We start from the raw sequence: 17,223 nt of genomic DNA on the forward strand, positions 1-17,223 counted from the left end.
TTCATTCGTGGATGAGCCCATATATGTTGCAGAAAATTCTGAGATTTGTTCAGTTATTTGCTACATGCAGTAGTAGCCGCATTTGAACTGTCTGAGGCTGAAATTACATGCAAATGGTAAAACACAGGGAGGCTGAAATGTGATTGTAAATTAACTGTCCTGTATGGCCTTCAGGTAAGTCCACAAAGCTGATAAAAATACATTTAAAGCTACCCTCTTCTTCCAAGGTCGTTAACAGGGAAGGGAACCCAAAAGCACTGTGAGAACATTTGGAATTTGGTCTGAGTGTGATACAAAACTGAGTGTTCTCACTAGACACAGTGTGAAACAGACTTATCTCTGTGATACGCCTCTGAAGATGACAGCCACAGATGCAGGTGAAACGTTAGGAACAAGATCTACCAGACCACGGCCACACAGCCTGGAAAACCCACCACAACCAGTTGAATCCAGCTGTGAAAGCCTTCAACAATACAAGCAATATTCTTCATGCAGCTGAGAAACTGAGGTTTCTAGAAACAAAGCTTGAAAGCTACTGCATCAAGACATTAAAAGTAATTTCAAGATCTGTCAAGCTATGTTCACTCATCCAGGATCTTACAAAAGGTCCTCAAGTTAATAGAAAAAATATTTTCTCCATGGGTCTTTTCTAATATGACCACAGATCAGGAGTCCCTCCACCTTCTTGAACTTGTATGGGCACTTCTGAAGTTTGGAAAACAAGTGGCAAGTACCACCACAGAATGGTTGCAAGGGAGGCTTGGGCCACTCAGAAGTGCTGGGAAGTTCCAGCCAATCATCCTTCTAATAGGGTTGCCAGCTCTGGGTTGGGAAATACATGGAAATTTGTAGCAGCTGGGGAGGGGGGGAGAGGAGGCGGGGGGGGGGGAGGATTTGAGGGGGGGGGGACCTCAGCAGGATACAGAGCCATAGAGTCCATCCTCCCAAGCAGCCATTTTCTCCAGGGAAACTGATCTTGGTCGTCTGGAGATCAACTGTAATAGCAGGAGATCTCCAGGCAGGTACTACCTGGAGGTTGCCAATCCTATATGTTGACCCAGCTATTTTCAAATTGTTGCTCACTGTGCAGACAAAGGTGATGCTTCCTGGAATAGTTCCTGCTTCCAATAAGAAGGTGGAAATCCAAATTGCCTTTTGGTGACAGGAAACACATTGATGGGCCCCACAATGGAGGATTACTGCTTTAGATCATCAAATCAAATTTGTTGTGTGCAAAGTCTAATTCTTACTTAAAACAGCAACTTCCTGTACATAATAAGGCTTCCACTCTGCTTCACTGTGTCTTTTTTTGTTTTCCCTGTCAAAGTTGGACACACTATAACCACTAATGTGGTAAGAGGAAATGGTTCTGAAAATGGTCAGTCTGTAAAAGCCCTAGCATAGTGGCACAATTTAGCCCCCTTCAATGCACTCCAGTCTTTTTTTCTTTCCTTCAGCCTGCTCTATTGTATTCCCTTCCCTACATAAAGTTGTCTTTTAAGAGCCTTATGGTCTTTTTGCCCTATCCATTTGAAACTGCTGGAAAGAACAGATGGTAAATTTAGAACAAATAAAAGGAGATACCTTATTACACAGTGAGGTGCCAAATTGCAGAATTTATAGCCATGGAAAAAGGACTTGGATACCCAGTATAATTTGAACTCCCGCACTACTTTTGTATGTGGACAGCTCCCAAACTGAGGTTGACATATATGATAGCATGCTGCGATGCATTGCCTATAGCTCAGATGAAAGGTCATTTTCTTAAGACGTCTCCTGAATGGCGTCTTTGTGACTGTTCCTTACTGCTGGCTGATTCATCATACACATCTTTTTTTACCATCCAAAACATGCAACAGCCAGGGAGAAATTTCTTGCAAAGTGGCTACTAAAATACTCAGATATCTTAGATGTTTACAAAAGAAGGTAATTTAAAGTGTCTATAGCAAAAACTGCACAGTTGACTTGGTTAAATTTAGTTTTGCTGTTTTTAAAATTATTTTGGTGTATGGTTTATGGGCTATTAAAGCTCAATGAAGTATTTATTTATTTATGATCATTATACTCTGTCTCATACTAGGTGTCTTACAAAGTTTTTTAAAAAACCAATTAAAAACACAATAAAAATTGGAATTTCGTGGTAAGAAGGAAGTAGATTGCTGGGACAACTAATCAAATTAATTTAAGGGAAAAGATGTTAGCAAAAGATCTTAGCCTCTCTTAGCCCCACCCCTCCCTGACAGTACTTTACCAGTTACACTGACTTCTGGTCAGTTCCCAGGACCAATTCAGGATCTGTAAAGCCAATTCAAGGATTAAAGTTTCAACATGCAAAGTTCTAAGCAGTCTGAATTGAGAATACCCAAAGGTCCATAAACTACTCATATCAATCTTCCCAAAAACCTTCCACCCCATCCTTAAATGATTGGTTTCTTGATTCAACATGCTTTATGGAGTGTGGGCTTGGGAGTATTTTGTATTTACAGTGGGCATTTTAGAAAATAATGCTATATGTGTATTCTGACTCCTTAAATGTATTTTATTCCACTAAAATAAACTACCTTCCAACACTACCAAATTTCACCTTTTCTTTCCTTGAACGCTCTGGAGCCCATCATGTTGACGTGTAAATCCCTAAAATAAGAGTGTTGTAGTCTAAATTTTAGGATTGTTTGTATTGTAATGATTAATTGTGCTGTAACCATGTGTCAGGATGGCATTGTTGGGGGGGGGGATTGACTGGGAGTGCTTTCGCTTTTGCAGGTGCACCGCTATCTCCTTGCTCTGGTCTTGGAGTCCTGCGGCTGGAATGGGCCTCCAGGCTGGACTTTTCTGAGTCTTCTAGTTCACATGTAGGAGCGGGGGATCATGCTATCCATATATCAACTGCTTGGCACCTTTTTTTGCCAGAACTGCCTTCTTATGTTCCTTACATGTCTGCAATAAAATCCTTGAAAACTTACAAGTGGTTTGTTGTCTGATCTGGGAACTGACACCATGACATGCTTGCTGAGGTAACATGCTCTTCTGTCTTAACACAGTTATACCCAAAAAGAGTGAGTTCAGTAAGAAATATGCAAATAAGTGAATGTGAAACAGAAAATGCACACATATCTTATTTATTTGCATAATCTGAGGACCAAATTTGGGTCATTTGGGTACCAAATTATGATTAATTTTTGGCTGGACAAACTCCAAGTCAGTGGATTTGAAGATAAGAGTTGACATATTGCATATCCTAGGTCTTGGGCTCTGATCTCTCTAGTGCTATAACTGCTTGTGAATCCAGACCTTCCAAAGCCATGGACAGCGTTTCCAAAAATACTGTCATCACATACAAACCTTAAGCCTTCTGGAACCCAGTTCTTGGCAGACTGCCACAGATCTATTTTAATCTCACTACAGGTTTTTTTAAGCCACCTTGACCCCCCTCTGCCCAGTTGGATTGTGTCAATGTCACATGTCCTCAAAGGACCTCCTTACTCTCTTGTTTAATTAAAGCTACAATCCTGTGAGAACTTAATCCCATTGAACGCAGCGGAAACTTACTTATGAGCTATTTCTGTGGTTGCACATATAGTAACAAGTGTCACAGAAATGGCTTGTACCATGAGGGGGAAAAAACCCAATGGTCCTTGCGGGCTCTAGTCATTTTCCACATCTCAGGGTGAACCCATGTGCCACTGTAGGTCAGCCCAGTAGGTTTTGAGTTGCGCTCCTACCTTGACAAGCGTGTACATTATCTACAACATGGCATGCCCTGGCAGTTGATCCTCAACTCTGCAAGTCTCTAAGAGGAGTCTTAGAGTCCCCACTTTGTGGCTACCTTCCTAGGGATTGAACATCAGGCCTGCCTACCTGGATTCTTTTAGACTGTTCTCCGACTGAGCTTCTGATAATTTGTGGTTGTTTTACTGTTTTATGATGGCACGGTTTTGGTTGATGATACCGTAAGCTGATCTGAACTGACCACAGAGTAAAGGATACATTCAACCAGTACATACATCGTCCTAAATTAGAGGCTTTGACTAACTCTTACCGTATACAGGTCTTAATAGCACACAAACTCGATCAGTCAAAAAGAGGATAATCCAAATTTGCATCAGAGGCGATGCATCAGAGGCGATGCATTGCATTTATAGAGGAACAATGTCAATGGCGGCTTTCTGTTTCTACTGAAAGTTCAGGATATGTGTCATAGTCACTCTGAGCTATTTCTGTGATGGCATCTATAGTAACAAGTGTCACACTTGGTTGGGGAAATCTGGTTATTTAAAAAAAATGCCAAGAACTACACGCAGCCCTCCTTTCCTATCTCTACTTGAAAAACATCAGCAAAGGGTCCAGAAGCCCAACACAAAACAAAGGGACCGCTCTGGCCTCAAATATCTATGATCCCTCACGCCTTTCCCTTGTAATTTGTCGCTCACATTCTCTCAGGAATCGGAAATGCCCGAGAGCATTCACATCCTAGGAGAGAGGAACTGACGTCATATGTGACCCGGAAGTAGAGCCGACTGTGTGTTCGAAGTGCGTGCGGACATCGTTTTTCTGGGTCGAGTAACCGCGAAAACAGACCGGGACTGAAAGCATTAGTGGAGCCGGGAAAGAGGCAACGGAGCCGCCATGGCGGATGTGACCGCCCGGAGCCTGCAATATGAGTACAAGGCGGTGAGTTGAGGGTTTCTGGGGCGTCTTTGGTTCTTCCTCATCCCGGAGAAATGCACACAGCAGACCCTAGTGCTCTCTGGATGCTCATCTGTTGTTAATAATAAATAATATTCAAACAAACACACTGAGGTTGTTGGTTGTTGCTGTTATTTTGTATTTGTTTATTCACGTAGTCTTTTTTTCTGTTGACTTTGGTGGTCATCATCAATAGCAAGTCTAGTAGGGTCCTGTGCCCTTTTAACCATAAAGCCGACAATAATATCTAGACAGAATGTTGGTGTTACTTTGAATATTATTATCTGCCTTAATAATAGTAGTGGTAGTAATAGTCTGGAGGAGCAGTTGTGTTAACTCATTTGCTATAAAGATAAGAAAGGTACAAAGATATCGCACGTGAATGCCTTACAGCCAAATTAAATACAATACAGATTATGAATTTTTGTATGTCTCTCACACATAAGTTGACATTGTGTACAAACCTGGTCTGGATCAGGGCCATACAGGTAGGGGTGAGGGTTTAACTATTTTTTCCTATTAAAAATATAAACATTGTTTTGTTACATGAGTATGTTAGCTCTTTACAGGGGGAAAGGGAGACTTAAAATACTTTCTGTATTGCACATGTGATTGTGGCTATGTCTTCGTATGGAAGATGTTTCTGATAGCACATGAAATTTGTCCTTTAATCCCCGTTTTATTCTCTGTATGCAGCAGGTTGGGGATGGAATGTTGCGTAGTTTTCACAATGTAGTGCTAAGAGCAGGAATGTTCTTGTGCCTGTCTCGTGTCTATCTCCAAAATTTTGATGTCTTTCTCTTGTGCTGTGATTTTTTTGCAGAACTCAAACCTTGTACTTCAAGCGGATCGTTCCTTGATCGACAGGACCCGGCGTGATGAGCCTACAGGGGAGGTCCTGTCCCTGGTTGGGAAGCTGGAAGGTACTCGTATGGGTGACAAGGCCCAGAGGACCAAACCTCAGATGCAGGAAGAAAGACGAGCCAAGTGAGCAAACTATCATATGTGAAGTGACTTTTTACTGATGATAGTCCTGCTGTGTATTTTAAGTAATATCTAGCATTGGGCATGGGACTTTTAATATTATTTTCTGTAGAGCGCCAACAGATGCACAAAGACATACATGTGTATGTTGGGGGGTCTGTAGCAATTACATGCCTTATGCTGCCTTATGGAATGAATTAGTGCATGTACCAGCTATTCATTGCTGTTGCTACATTTTTAAGTATAGTTTGCCTGCATTGTTCTGGGAAGCAACAAGAGCTGTTTTCAGCCCTTGGGTACAATCCCTTAGATCCCTGAAATCTTTGCTTTGTTTACAATAGGAAAATCAATAATTCTGCTAATTTATTAAAAGTGCAAGATGCCGTAATCCTAACACAGTTCATTGTTCCATTAATTTGTGAGCTGGTCTGATTCACTGTTTGTGTGTTTGGCTGTCCCAGCTCCATGGTGTGAGCAAAGCAGATTACACAATTTCTCCCCTTCTGGCTTTCTTTCCCCTTCTACCTCCAGCCCTCATCACCCTTTTTTGGCATAATGAGTGTTGAAGAAACTACTCTGCCAGATACCAATAGTCTGATTTTCTAAAATTGAAACATAGTACCTTCTGGTATACACAACTTATTTGAACCAGTTAGTACCCCAGCATTAGTAAAAACAGAGCTTTGTAATTTTGCATATTATTTCACTTGATAGGATGTTTCTAGCCTCTCTTGTCCTGTGAGCTGGAGAGGTATTCTCATTTTTCCCCCCCCGTCACGTGGACTTCTTAACTTTCTAGGAGGCGGAAGCGTGATGAGGACAGACATGACATCAACAAAATGAAGGGTTACACTCTGCTTTCTGAGGGTATCGATGAGATGGTGGGAATTATCTACAAGCCCAAAACCAAGGAGACCCGAGAAACCTATGAAGTGCTGCTGAGCTTCATTCAGGCTGCACTTGGGGATCAGGTGAGTGCCGGGGATAGTGGTGTGCAGAATCTCTGGCTAAACAGAAGATGACAACCTCTGCTGTGTTTTAGTGTGTGTAAACAAAGTTAGCTTCCAACAAAGTAATCTTTATTAATCAGTGTTAAATTGTTGCAATGATACTAAAAATAAAATAAATTCTAATAAGCTGGTTGTGTTTCAGAGCTAAGTGTGGTTTCTCGATGAATGTTTGGCCATCTTTATGCTGAACTGGCCCCATCATTAGAACAGATGGCCTTGTTTTGCTTTGGTTTCACAACTAAGAAGTAGCAGTGCTTATTGTGAAGTAAATATGGGAGGCAGATATCAGACCCATTAAGGTAACTCTTGTTTCTCGCAGCCCCGAGACATTCTGTGTGGAGCTGCAGATGAGGTCCTGGCTGTTCTGAAGAACGAGAAGCTACGAGATAAGGAGCGGCGGAAAGAGATTGACCTGCTTTTGGGACAGACAGATGATACCCGCTACCACGTACTGGTGAACTTGGGCAAGAAAATCACAGACTATGGTGGAGACAAGGAGATCCAGAACATGGGTACGATGCTTAAGTTGAACCCCTTTTATAGCTCCTTCAAGGTTCACTGTTTGTAACCGGCATTCTATGTAGAATAACTGAGAGATTGATAACCTTTTTTTTTTGAAAGCCAGGTTCACTGCCAATGAGAATTCCTGCATCATGGTTTCTAACTTGATGCTAAAATTCTTCCATAGAAGATGTTCTGTGCCTGCCTTAGATGTTGCCTGGATGGTGGTTCTCAGTTTCCCTATGAATTATTCTTATTTATACTCTAACAATTGAAAACTCATATTTGAGACGGTTAAAGTTTCTGAGTTTGTGCTGCTTTTATGACTGCTTCAGTGGTTGTGCAGAAAAGCACCCAGTGTTTTAGAACACCTGTGTTATATGCAGAAGATTCCTGACCCAATCTCTATCTTCTCTTGATAAATGATCTCTGGTTAATTGGCCCTACTTTGAGACCTTGGAGAACCACTGCTAGTTGGAATAAGAATTTTGTGGAAAGAATCAGTGGCCTGCCTGTGTAAGGCTGTGCCATATGATAACTCTTACTGTGTGGCAGCACAGGGGAATGGCTGCTCCATACTGTCTTTAGATGGCTATACTCAGCTCCCTACAACCTGCCTTCACTGTATGCTAGGTAGACATGCGACGTGTTGGATTCATTGAATTTTGTCAGTTCAGTATGGCACATCCAACAAGCTTCTGGGATTCAGCCTATGCAGACTTTTCCTCATTTTCCTCACATGCCAAATTAATCATGGGATCATAGCTCATCTCCCTGCAGGAGCATCATTCTTTTAAATAATGTACTCAGTGCTCTTGGCTGTGAACAGTTCTACAGGTCTGAAACTGTGCTTCTTGTCTTAGAGTTGTTTCTCTCCTTTCTAGATGACAATATTGATGAGACCTATGGAGTGAATGTGCAGTTCGAATCAGATGAAGAAGTAAGTAAATTATTATACTCCTCTGATGTGGATAAACCAGGAAGTAGAGAGAGGTTTACACGGCAGCCTTCCCAACAGAAGATAACCTATTGCTTTTGCAAAGTTGCTCAAAGGAATACCCATGTCTACTGGATGGAGTAGGGGAGAGTTCAGCCATCCAGTACCATAAAGACATTAGCCGTTTCTTTCCTTGCCTGATTCTCTGTCTTTCTAGCTGCATGTACATAGCCAGAAGATTTTTTTCTGTGATAATTAGAATATTGCTACTGGCATGATTTTGCCCTGTATAATTTTTGTTCTGTATGGGTTGTTAATGGGTTTGCTAAACTGGCCCATTGGCCCCCAGATCTTGCTTTTTCTTTCTTTGCTGAAAAGGATATGGTGGGAGAAGGCTTGTTTAAAAGATGAAGCCCAGATCCAAGTGTAACATTCCTCACTGGAGTTTTAATACAGTAGCCCAAACCCCTTCTGTTGCTCTTCAGTCTGTTTGTCCAGCCATTGCCATGCTGCTAATGGAAATGTTGCCTGGTTGGAAATGTTGGGTAATGTATTTGGAAAGAGCCTCTTACTAAGAAGGTATCTTGCTCCAACAGGAAGGGGACGAAGATGTTTATGGTGAAGTGCGGGATGAAGCATCTGACGATGACATGGAAGGGGATGAGGCTGTTGTCCGTTGCACACTTTCAGCCAATGTAAGGCAACCTGGGAAAGCACAGGGCATTTGCCATCTTACTTGTCTTGTTTTGTAAAGCTGCAGAGTAATAATCTGGTTATTTTCGATCACTTCTGTATATTACAGTTGTCCCTTAAACCAATAGAGGGGAGTGTGTGATGCCTCTGCATTCAGACCATACGCATGCAGACCACACATAAAAGCCTTATTTGCTGTATGTTTTAATGCGTTTCTTAAGGCTGTTTGTGAAAACATTATGGTGTCTTTCCTCTTAGCTTGTGGCATCGGGTGAGCTGATGAGCTCCAAGAAGAAAGATCTCCACCCTCGGGACATTGATGCCTTTTGGCTTCAGCGGCAGCTGAGCCGTTTCTACGATGATGCCATCGTATCCCAGAAAAAGGCAGATGAAGTTCTGGAAATCTTAAAGGTGCATTGTTCCCTTTTATTCCTTTTGAAGCTGCATCCATAAGCTCTGATGGTGCTTGTCTTGTAAGGCATTTGTTAGAAAAAGTTTATGTATTCATGAACAGTGAATACTGAAGTGGCTTCTTCCTGTGAAGGGAGGAAGAAGAGTTTAAATAATCTCATTCTAACCAAGAATTGTTCGGACCTTTTCAATGGCTTGTGAGTTGAATGCTGGTGATGAAGAGGCCAGTCTGTGAGAGAATCTGTATCTTGGAAAAAATCCCGGAGATGCTTCAACTGATTGTCATTCTCTCATTAATGTGACTTTTTAAATGCTGCACAGTTATGTGTTTGGTCAGTCATCTGATTGCCTGTGTTTCTGTATAAGCAGAAGCTGCTCTGTAAGGAGAAATCGTTCTCTGTGGAAAGTTGAACAAGGTCCCCCCCCCCCCCAATCTCTTTTCAGACTGCCAGTGATGATAGAGAATGTGAAAACCAGCTGGTCCTGCTCCTGGGCTTTAACACATTTGACTTCATTAAAGTGCTGAGACAACACAGAATGATGAGTGAGTAAAAGATCCAGCGTGGTATAGTGGTTCGAATGCAAGGCTAGGAAGCTTGCTGGGCTTATTGAGAGATACAGTGGAGGGGAACGGAACAGTGTAAGCTGCTTTGGGTCCCCATTGGAAGAAAGGTGAAGTATAAATGAAGTAGGTATCTGCTGTGGTCAGGGAAGCAGTTCTTCTTACCTTGGGTTGCTGGTGCTTCAGGTCCTGGCATGAATTAACTTCTTTGGCAGTTGTTTGAGCTATGATTAATGTTTTGTGCTGTTCCAAAGTGCATCCAGTACACACTCACAATTATGATAAAATGTAGGCACAGTGTCTAAATTTTGAATTGTTATGCTCTGTGTGCATGCTTTATTCTGAACCCTATGCTAGAACCCTGAGAAGGAAGATTTAGTTACGTGTAGTTAAGTGCTTTGCTAAGTGGCAAGGACTGGTGAGTGTTAAAAGTTACAAAGGAGAGGCTGGTAGCCACAGAGTATATCGAAGTGCGTCTTCTGTAGATGTCACCATATCTCATCTTCAGAGAACTGTATGCTAAACATTTAAAAGTATCAGTAGTCTAGTTTTAATGCCACATGTGTCCTATAATTCACAGTACAGCGAGATGCAGAGAATGGTTCACATCACTTGCTTGCAGACAACATACTTTGTTTACCACTCTTAGGGGCAATATGGTTGCCACTCTTAGGGGAAATATGGGTATGTTCTGTTTGCCATATCACTCTAGTGTGCTCCAGTTGCAACTGTTGTTTGCTCTCTCCCCAGTCTTGTATTGTACCCTCCTGGCTAGTGCTCAGAGTGAAGCTGAGAAGGAGAGGATTATGGGAAAGATGGAGTCAGACCCTGAGCTGTCAAAGTTCCTGTATCAGCTGCATGAGACAGAAAAGGAAGATCTGATCCGGGTAAGGATTGAAGGTGGGATGGGGCAAAGCTTGGGTAAAAATTTACTTTGATGGCTTCCCAAAGCATCCAGGTGGGTTGCAGTACTACCTTTTTACTCTGATTGCTCACTGAGTTGAGAAAGAAAGAAAAGCTTTCAGACGTCACAACGAGCTTTGGTAAAATTAAGGTTTGTGTCTAAATTACTGATTTGTTGGTGATTGGGATTTCTGAACGCAGCCAGAAACCTGCCCAAAGCCCCCATCTGAATGTGTAACAGTTTTGTATTCCAGTTCAACCCTCTACAAGGGCTGGGTTGCTCTAATTCGTGGCAGGGGAGGAATGCTGCTGAATGTAGTGTGTAAAATATTTTCCATTTTTTAATCTTTGTCACTTAAACACTGCACACACAATGTTAATTCCATGTTCTTTCTCTGTATATCTATAGTATGTCTCATAATGATGGTCTGCTTACCTTGTGCCAATGAAAACTCTTAAAAAATAAAAGTCTGAAATGCCTTAAAATCTTGAACTGAGAAAGATAAATAATTTCTGGAGAACCTGGCCTTTGCCGAGTGCCCTGAAAACCTGAAACCTACCCTTACTTGCAATTTCTTTCAACCCCTTTAGGAGGAACGCTCTCGCAGAGAACGTGTCCGCCAGTCCCGTATGGACACTGACCTGGAAACCATGGATCTGGACCAAGGCGGGGAGGTACTTCATTTTACTCAGTGGTGATGGCTGGGGTGCTTGTGGCTACCTGAGCGAGAGCAGCCATGCAGAAGATTTGACATCCCAAGTTATGGCTTAATGACTAAGAATGGGCCCCTGAGCCCTTTCCCAAACAAGCTACATTAGCAGAAAACTTGCAGCATTTTCTGAACTGTTATTTTCTTTGGGAGTTTTCATTAAGAGTGATGTGTTCATTTGTCTTGGTTTTCTTCTTCAATTTCAGGCATTGGCCCCTCGTCAGGTTTTGGACCTTGAGGACCTGGTATTTGCCCAAGGTAGCCACTTCATGGCTAACAAGCGATGCCAGCTGCCGGATGGCTCTTTTCGTAGACAGCGCAAAGGCTACGAGGAAGTTCATGTCCCTGCCTTGAAGCCCAAGCCTTTTGGTTCTGATGAGGTTGGTGATTTCTTTATCTCCTATCTGTAGAAATAGGGCACAGGGTTAGAGCCTTGTATCAGCTTTGCTGGATGCCTTCAGTATTCATGAAGTCCACTTGGGTAGTGTTTCTTGGCATGAGCATCCAAGACGTGCCTCTAACCTCATTACTTAGCTTGTCAAGCTAGAAGTAGACTTTTCAGTCATGGTTAACTACTGATTTGTTTTTTACTACTTTGATGCTTGTATACAGGCAGGGGAGGGGGGACCTAAAGCAAGTGTGGTGTAGTGGTTACAGTGTGTGACTGCGGATCTGGGAGATTTGAATCTCTGATCTGTCATGGAATCTTGCTGGATGACTTTGTGAGGTATAGTAGGCTGATGCCCAAGATTGTTGCAAGGATGATATGGAGGAGAAGATGATGTAAGCTATTTCATATCCCAACTGGGGAGAAAGCCAGAGTATAAAAAAGGTTTAAAAAAGCTGTTGGTTTTCTATGTGGGACTACTCAAAATGATGGAGAGAATTTTTAAAAAATCATTTTTCCAGGTAAAGTTCTAGTTTTACCGATGTAAATTAAGTCCTTGATAAATCTTTTTTGAAAGGCGATTATTTCACACGTGCAGTGTCCCCATCAAGAAAGTCCCATCCCTGACATGATTAGCACTTCCCTCTCCAAATGGGAGAGATCTCAAAATGGTAGTGCCTTGGCTCAGATGAATGATTCTGACCTTCATATGCATATGAAATACATATGAAGCTGCCTTATACAGTGTCAGACCCCTGGTCCATCTAGATCACTATTGTTGCTTTGATTGGTAGTGGCTTGCCATGTGACTCAGGCAGCAAAGGTCTTGCCCAGCACTTACTGCTTGAGATCCCTTAACTGGGAATATCAGGGACTGATCCAGGGGCTTCCTCCATACTATCCATAGCACAGAGTTGCAATCCTTTGCAAATACATTAAGACTGGCTGTTGATCCCACTTCTGGTCAACATTCTGCCTGTCGCCTTGTTTTGCTGCACAAAGTTGGTGGGTTTTTTTAATTCTTCCCTACCATTTTTGATTGCTGTTAGTTATTTTACAGCCTACTTAGTGATAAGTGAGTAGTGTACTCTTTCTGCTCTGCAGACATGATGAGTTGATTTTAAGCCCTTCTGTTTGGTCTTGGATTCTGTTTCATAGGCTTATTTCTGACTCGCTTGAGTAATGCATACGTTGGACAATGATTTCTTTTCCTAAATAATGTTTCTCCTTTGCAGCAACTGGTTCCTGTGGAGAAGCTCCCTAAATATGCTCAGGCTGGATTTGAAGGGTTCAAAACACTGAATCGGATTCAAAGCAAACTGTATCGTGCAGCACTTGAGACAGACATGAACCTACTTCTGTGTGCACCCACCGTGAGTGCCCTTCCTGTTCTGTAGCCGCAAAACAAGTGGATCTGTGGTGATCCTGCCATCTTTAGCTTTGCTTTTAAGGGAGGAGGTATGTTTGTGTGGGCTTTTGTGGTGTCAAAGTATAATCTTAACTCTCCATTTTTCAGGGAGCTGGGAAAACGAACGTGGCCTTGATGTGCATGTTGCGTGAGATAGGCAAACATATCAACCTGGATGGGACCATCAATGTGGATGACTTCAAAATCATCTACATTGCACCAATGAGGTCCTTAGTACAGGAAATGGTGGGAAGCTTTGGCAAGGTAAGAACAGAATTCGTTTTTTGTAAGACTTACTGAGGGTTGGAGATGCATGAAGAACTGCAGTTTAATTGCCTGAGAGAAATTTCCCTTTTTTTTCAAAGCATCCTCTGCTGTCATTATTTATTGACTTTTATTATTATTGGCTTAAATGTCTGTTTAGAGCTGAACAAAGAGTGAGTGTGTGGGCCTGCCAGAGTGGCCTTCTTTGTGACACTACAGTGAAAAGTGGAATGGCTGTGCTCTGTTTTGCTGGTGGGGTCACAAAGAAAAAGGAATTACAGAGCAGAAGATTAACAAATACCGCCAATGCTGTATTCAGGTTACTGTCTTAAATAGCACTCTTACAAAAAATGCCTAAATATACTAAACATCCACTGTCCCTTTAAATCTCCAACGGTGCACAATATACAGTGTACAACATCCAATGTGTGATATATTGCAATCTCCACAGATTAGTGCAGTCCTCTGTAGCAGTTTCTAATAAATATTTCCCAACTCCTTTATGAGTTCAATGTCTTCATTAAGGAGTTGGCATATATTTATTAGAACCTGCTACAGATTGCACTAATCTGTGGAGGTTGCAATATAGCATACATTGGATGTTGTACACTGTATATTTTGCATTGTTGGAGATGTAAAGGGACAGTGGTATTTAGTATAATATCAAAGCACTTTTTGTGGTAGCAATATTTAAGATAGATCATGATTGCTGTAATCAGGTTACTATTTTGGACAGAGGATCCTGAATGAATGTGGATGGCCAAGCTAGGCCTTTCTGGTGCCCTCAAGCTGTGGGGGCTGCCTTGGAGTGAGTGGCTATCCCCTCCCCTCCTCTCCCTTGCATGCCATCCCTCCCTCCCCTCCCTTGTGAGGGGGAGGAGCTCAGTGGCAACTCCTCCCAGTTTGGGTGCTGAAACAGGGGCTTGACTGTGTCCCCTTCAGGCAACTGTGAGTTATCCTGAAGGCTTGTCCCATTTTCTGGTGTTTGTGAGAACTCTCATTTATGAACCGAATTCTCCTTTATGCTACTCACTTTACCTTTCCTCCAAGTGGCATAGTATGATGAGCATGGTTCCCCACCTTTTGCTGCCCACTTCATTCTCTTTAACACCTCACTTCATTCTCATTACCACCTAAGTAAGACTGTCCCAAGGACACCCAGACAGTGCAGGGCTCCCCACTGAGCTAAATCCCAGCATTTAGCTATGCTGTGGTGTTACCTTGAGTCCAAAATATTCTGATATACACTGGTTGTTCCTGTTCTCCATTAAGGTGAAATCAGGGTACTTGGAATTTGTCAGCTGCCCGTTGCTAGATCTTCTCTTAATGAGGGCAGACATATAATGGCCAAGGTCCCTGGTTTGAATCTCTCCTGCCACAGATTCACTGAGGCGAGCAGCTCCTTCTCCCAATATCCTGATATTACTGTATTCAATAATGGTAATGCAAGACAGCATACATGAAATGCTTTGAAACCATAACAACCCTGTTCTGATCTTCTTTGTAGCGTTTAGCCACTTATGGTATCACTGTAGCTGAGTTGACTGGAGACCATCAGTTGTGCAAGGAAGAAATAAATGCCACACAGATCATTGTTTGCACCCCAGAGAAGTGGGACATCATCACCCGCAAAGGAGGAGAGCGAACCTATACGCAACTGGTCCGCCTTATTATTTTGGTAGGTTGCCCTAGAAGTGTTTTGCTGGGGCAGAAGGGTCCCTATGTATGCCATGCTGTGACAGTTCAGAGTCCTGACTATCTGGCAGAATGCTTGAAACACTTGCAACGGTAGTAGTAATCTTTATTGTTTAAGCCATTGGCTGTAGCTTCCAAAAATAATAAATAGTCTAAACGGAAAATATTACATACAATTAAAGCACTAAAATTAAAATAGATTTGTCTTTAAGTTAAAATATAAATGCATTACATTCACTATAAACAAATTAAAATGCCACATCAAATACTATCCACATCAACTACTTCTACTTCTTATATGCTGAACTGAATTTTCATTGAACTTAATAAGTAATCAGCTTAAGCAACACTTGCAACTGCAGCAATTGCGACCCAGCTGCGTCTGAGCTCCCTTTGGAGATGCGTAAAATGGATGCAGCCCTCTGTAGCTAATTTGATGCATTGTGCCACATGGTCAGCCTTCTTCCTTTTTTGCAGGATGAGATCCACCTGCTGCATGATGATCGAGGTCCTGTTCTGGAAGCATTGGTGGCCAGGACCATCCGTAACATTGAGATGACCCAGGAAGACGTGAGGCTGATCGGGCTGAGCGCCACACTCCCAAACTATGAGGATGTGGCTACATTCCTAAGAGTGGAGCCCTCCAAAGGCTTGTTCTACTTTGACAACAGGTGCGAGGAATGCATTTGAGGGAAGGGTTTTTGGGTAGGAGTTGCTTTTGGAGGCAGTCAAAAATTGAGGACTTTGAGTGTTTGAGAATGATATTGGCAGCAGACACTGATTTTGATCCTCAGTAGTTTTTCACATTTGTGGGAAGAAATGGTACGTGTACATACATTTATTCTATTGCATGGATATGCAACTTCCCATCACACATATGGCATCCGCGGGTACGGCTTCCAGATGGGGCCTGAAATTATGACTGATGTCCAAACTACAGAAATCAGTTCCCTTGGAGGAAATGGCAGCTTTGGAAGGTTGACTCTGACATCGTATCCCTGCAGGGCTTCTTCTGAAATTCTTTCCTTCCCAAGCACCACCCACAGATGTACAGAAATTGCCCTCTCCAGAGTTGGCAATCCTATCTGCAGTTGATAATGGCCATTTGTTATGCATAAATGTAGGGAAATAAGTTTGCCTTAGAGAAGATGTGAAGCAATTGAATATAATTCCTCCCCCTTGCTTTTTTTCCCCAGCTTCCGCCCTGTGCCTCTGGAACAGACGTATGTGGGGATCACTGAGAAGAAAGCCATCAAGCGCTTCCAGATAATGAATGAGATTGTGTATGAGAAAATAATGGAGCATGCTGGGAAGAATCAGGTGGGATGGTTTTCTTTTGCTCCTTAAAAACTATTCTTTAAAATCTCTGCCCACCTGCAAAGAGAATTAGCTTGTGTGCCCCTCCCCCACCAGGTGCATTCATTTCATTGAAAAAAGTTAGGCTGAAAAGGAGCAGGGGCCTGAGGTCACCCTTGGCCAAGTGGGTCACTTTAGTCCAAGTCTAACACTTTGCCCACTACATCATGCATACTTTCTTTTCCAGGTACATCTAGTTTTCTTTGAAATGGGAGATTGGCACCAGCATTGTACCATTGTCCACTTGGTTATTTTTGGTCCTTGAAAAACATTTTCAAATAACATAAGGATACACGAGAGCCAGCATGATGTGGTGGTTAAAATGTCAATCAGGGATCTAGGAAACTCAGGTTCAAATCCCTACTCTCCCAGGGAAGCTTGCTGGGTGATCTTGGACCAGCCACACCCTCTCAGGCCAACCTACCTCACAGAGTTTTTGGAAGGATAAAACAATGTCAGCAGCCTTGGGTCTCTATTAGGGAAAAAGGCATGCATAAATGAAATAAAATAAATAAACATACCCATGCATTTTGTAGCCACTTCAGGTGCTTGGAAAAGCTAAATACTCCTACACGAACATTGCTTTGTATCTCAGTAATGTCAGATGTCTCTTTCTTGAACAATTCTCAGCTGAGGAATGTGATCCGAGTGCATCTTCCCAGGAATAGGTGCTGTGGGAGATTTTTGTATCAACAAGTAAACAAACCTGCTGAAT

The 17,223-nt window shown here is 42.4% G+C and overlaps 2 protein-coding genes across 2 annotated transcripts in view; one reads left to right on the forward strand and one right to left on the reverse strand.

Moving 5' to 3' along the window:
• ITPRIPL1 (ITPRIP like 1) overlaps positions 1–4,173 on the reverse strand; it is a 31,247-nt gene extending 27,074 nt beyond the window's left edge. Inside the window, exon 1 of the mRNA XM_048512121.1 lies at positions 4,040–4,173. The gene's annotated coding sequence lies outside the window, so the exon portion shown is untranslated. The remainder of the gene's footprint in view (positions 1–4,039) is intronic.
• A 317-nt stretch (positions 4,174–4,490) lies between these two features.
• SNRNP200 (small nuclear ribonucleoprotein U5 subunit 200) overlaps positions 4,491–17,223 on the forward strand; it is a 33,291-nt gene continuing 20,558 nt past the window's right edge. Inside the window, exons 1-16 of the mRNA XM_048513371.1 lie at positions 4,491–4,671; positions 5,510–5,673; positions 6,470–6,641; positions 7,000–7,192; positions 8,066–8,121; positions 8,715–8,813; positions 9,070–9,222; positions 9,667–9,766; positions 10,535–10,671; positions 11,279–11,362; positions 11,604–11,777; positions 13,021–13,158; positions 13,302–13,457; positions 14,965–15,135; positions 15,630–15,823; positions 16,349–16,472. Coding sequence (XP_048369328.1) covers positions 4,627–4,671; positions 5,510–5,673; positions 6,470–6,641; positions 7,000–7,192; positions 8,066–8,121; positions 8,715–8,813; positions 9,070–9,222; positions 9,667–9,766; positions 10,535–10,671; positions 11,279–11,362; positions 11,604–11,777; positions 13,021–13,158; positions 13,302–13,457; positions 14,965–15,135; positions 15,630–15,823; positions 16,349–16,472 — 2,160 coding nt within the window. The 5' untranslated portion in view covers positions 4,491–4,626. The remainder of the gene's footprint in view (positions 4,672–5,509; positions 5,674–6,469; positions 6,642–6,999; positions 7,193–8,065; positions 8,122–8,714; positions 8,814–9,069; positions 9,223–9,666; positions 9,767–10,534; positions 10,672–11,278; positions 11,363–11,603; positions 11,778–13,020; positions 13,159–13,301; positions 13,458–14,964; positions 15,136–15,629; positions 15,824–16,348; positions 16,473–17,223) is intronic.

Source organism: Sphaerodactylus townsendi, linkage group LG12 (genome assembly GCF_021028975.2).
Source record: "Sphaerodactylus townsendi isolate TG3544 linkage group LG12, MPM_Stown_v2.3, whole genome shotgun sequence".
NCBI classification, from domain to species: domain Eukaryota; kingdom Metazoa; phylum Chordata; class Lepidosauria; order Squamata; family Sphaerodactylidae; genus Sphaerodactylus; species Sphaerodactylus townsendi.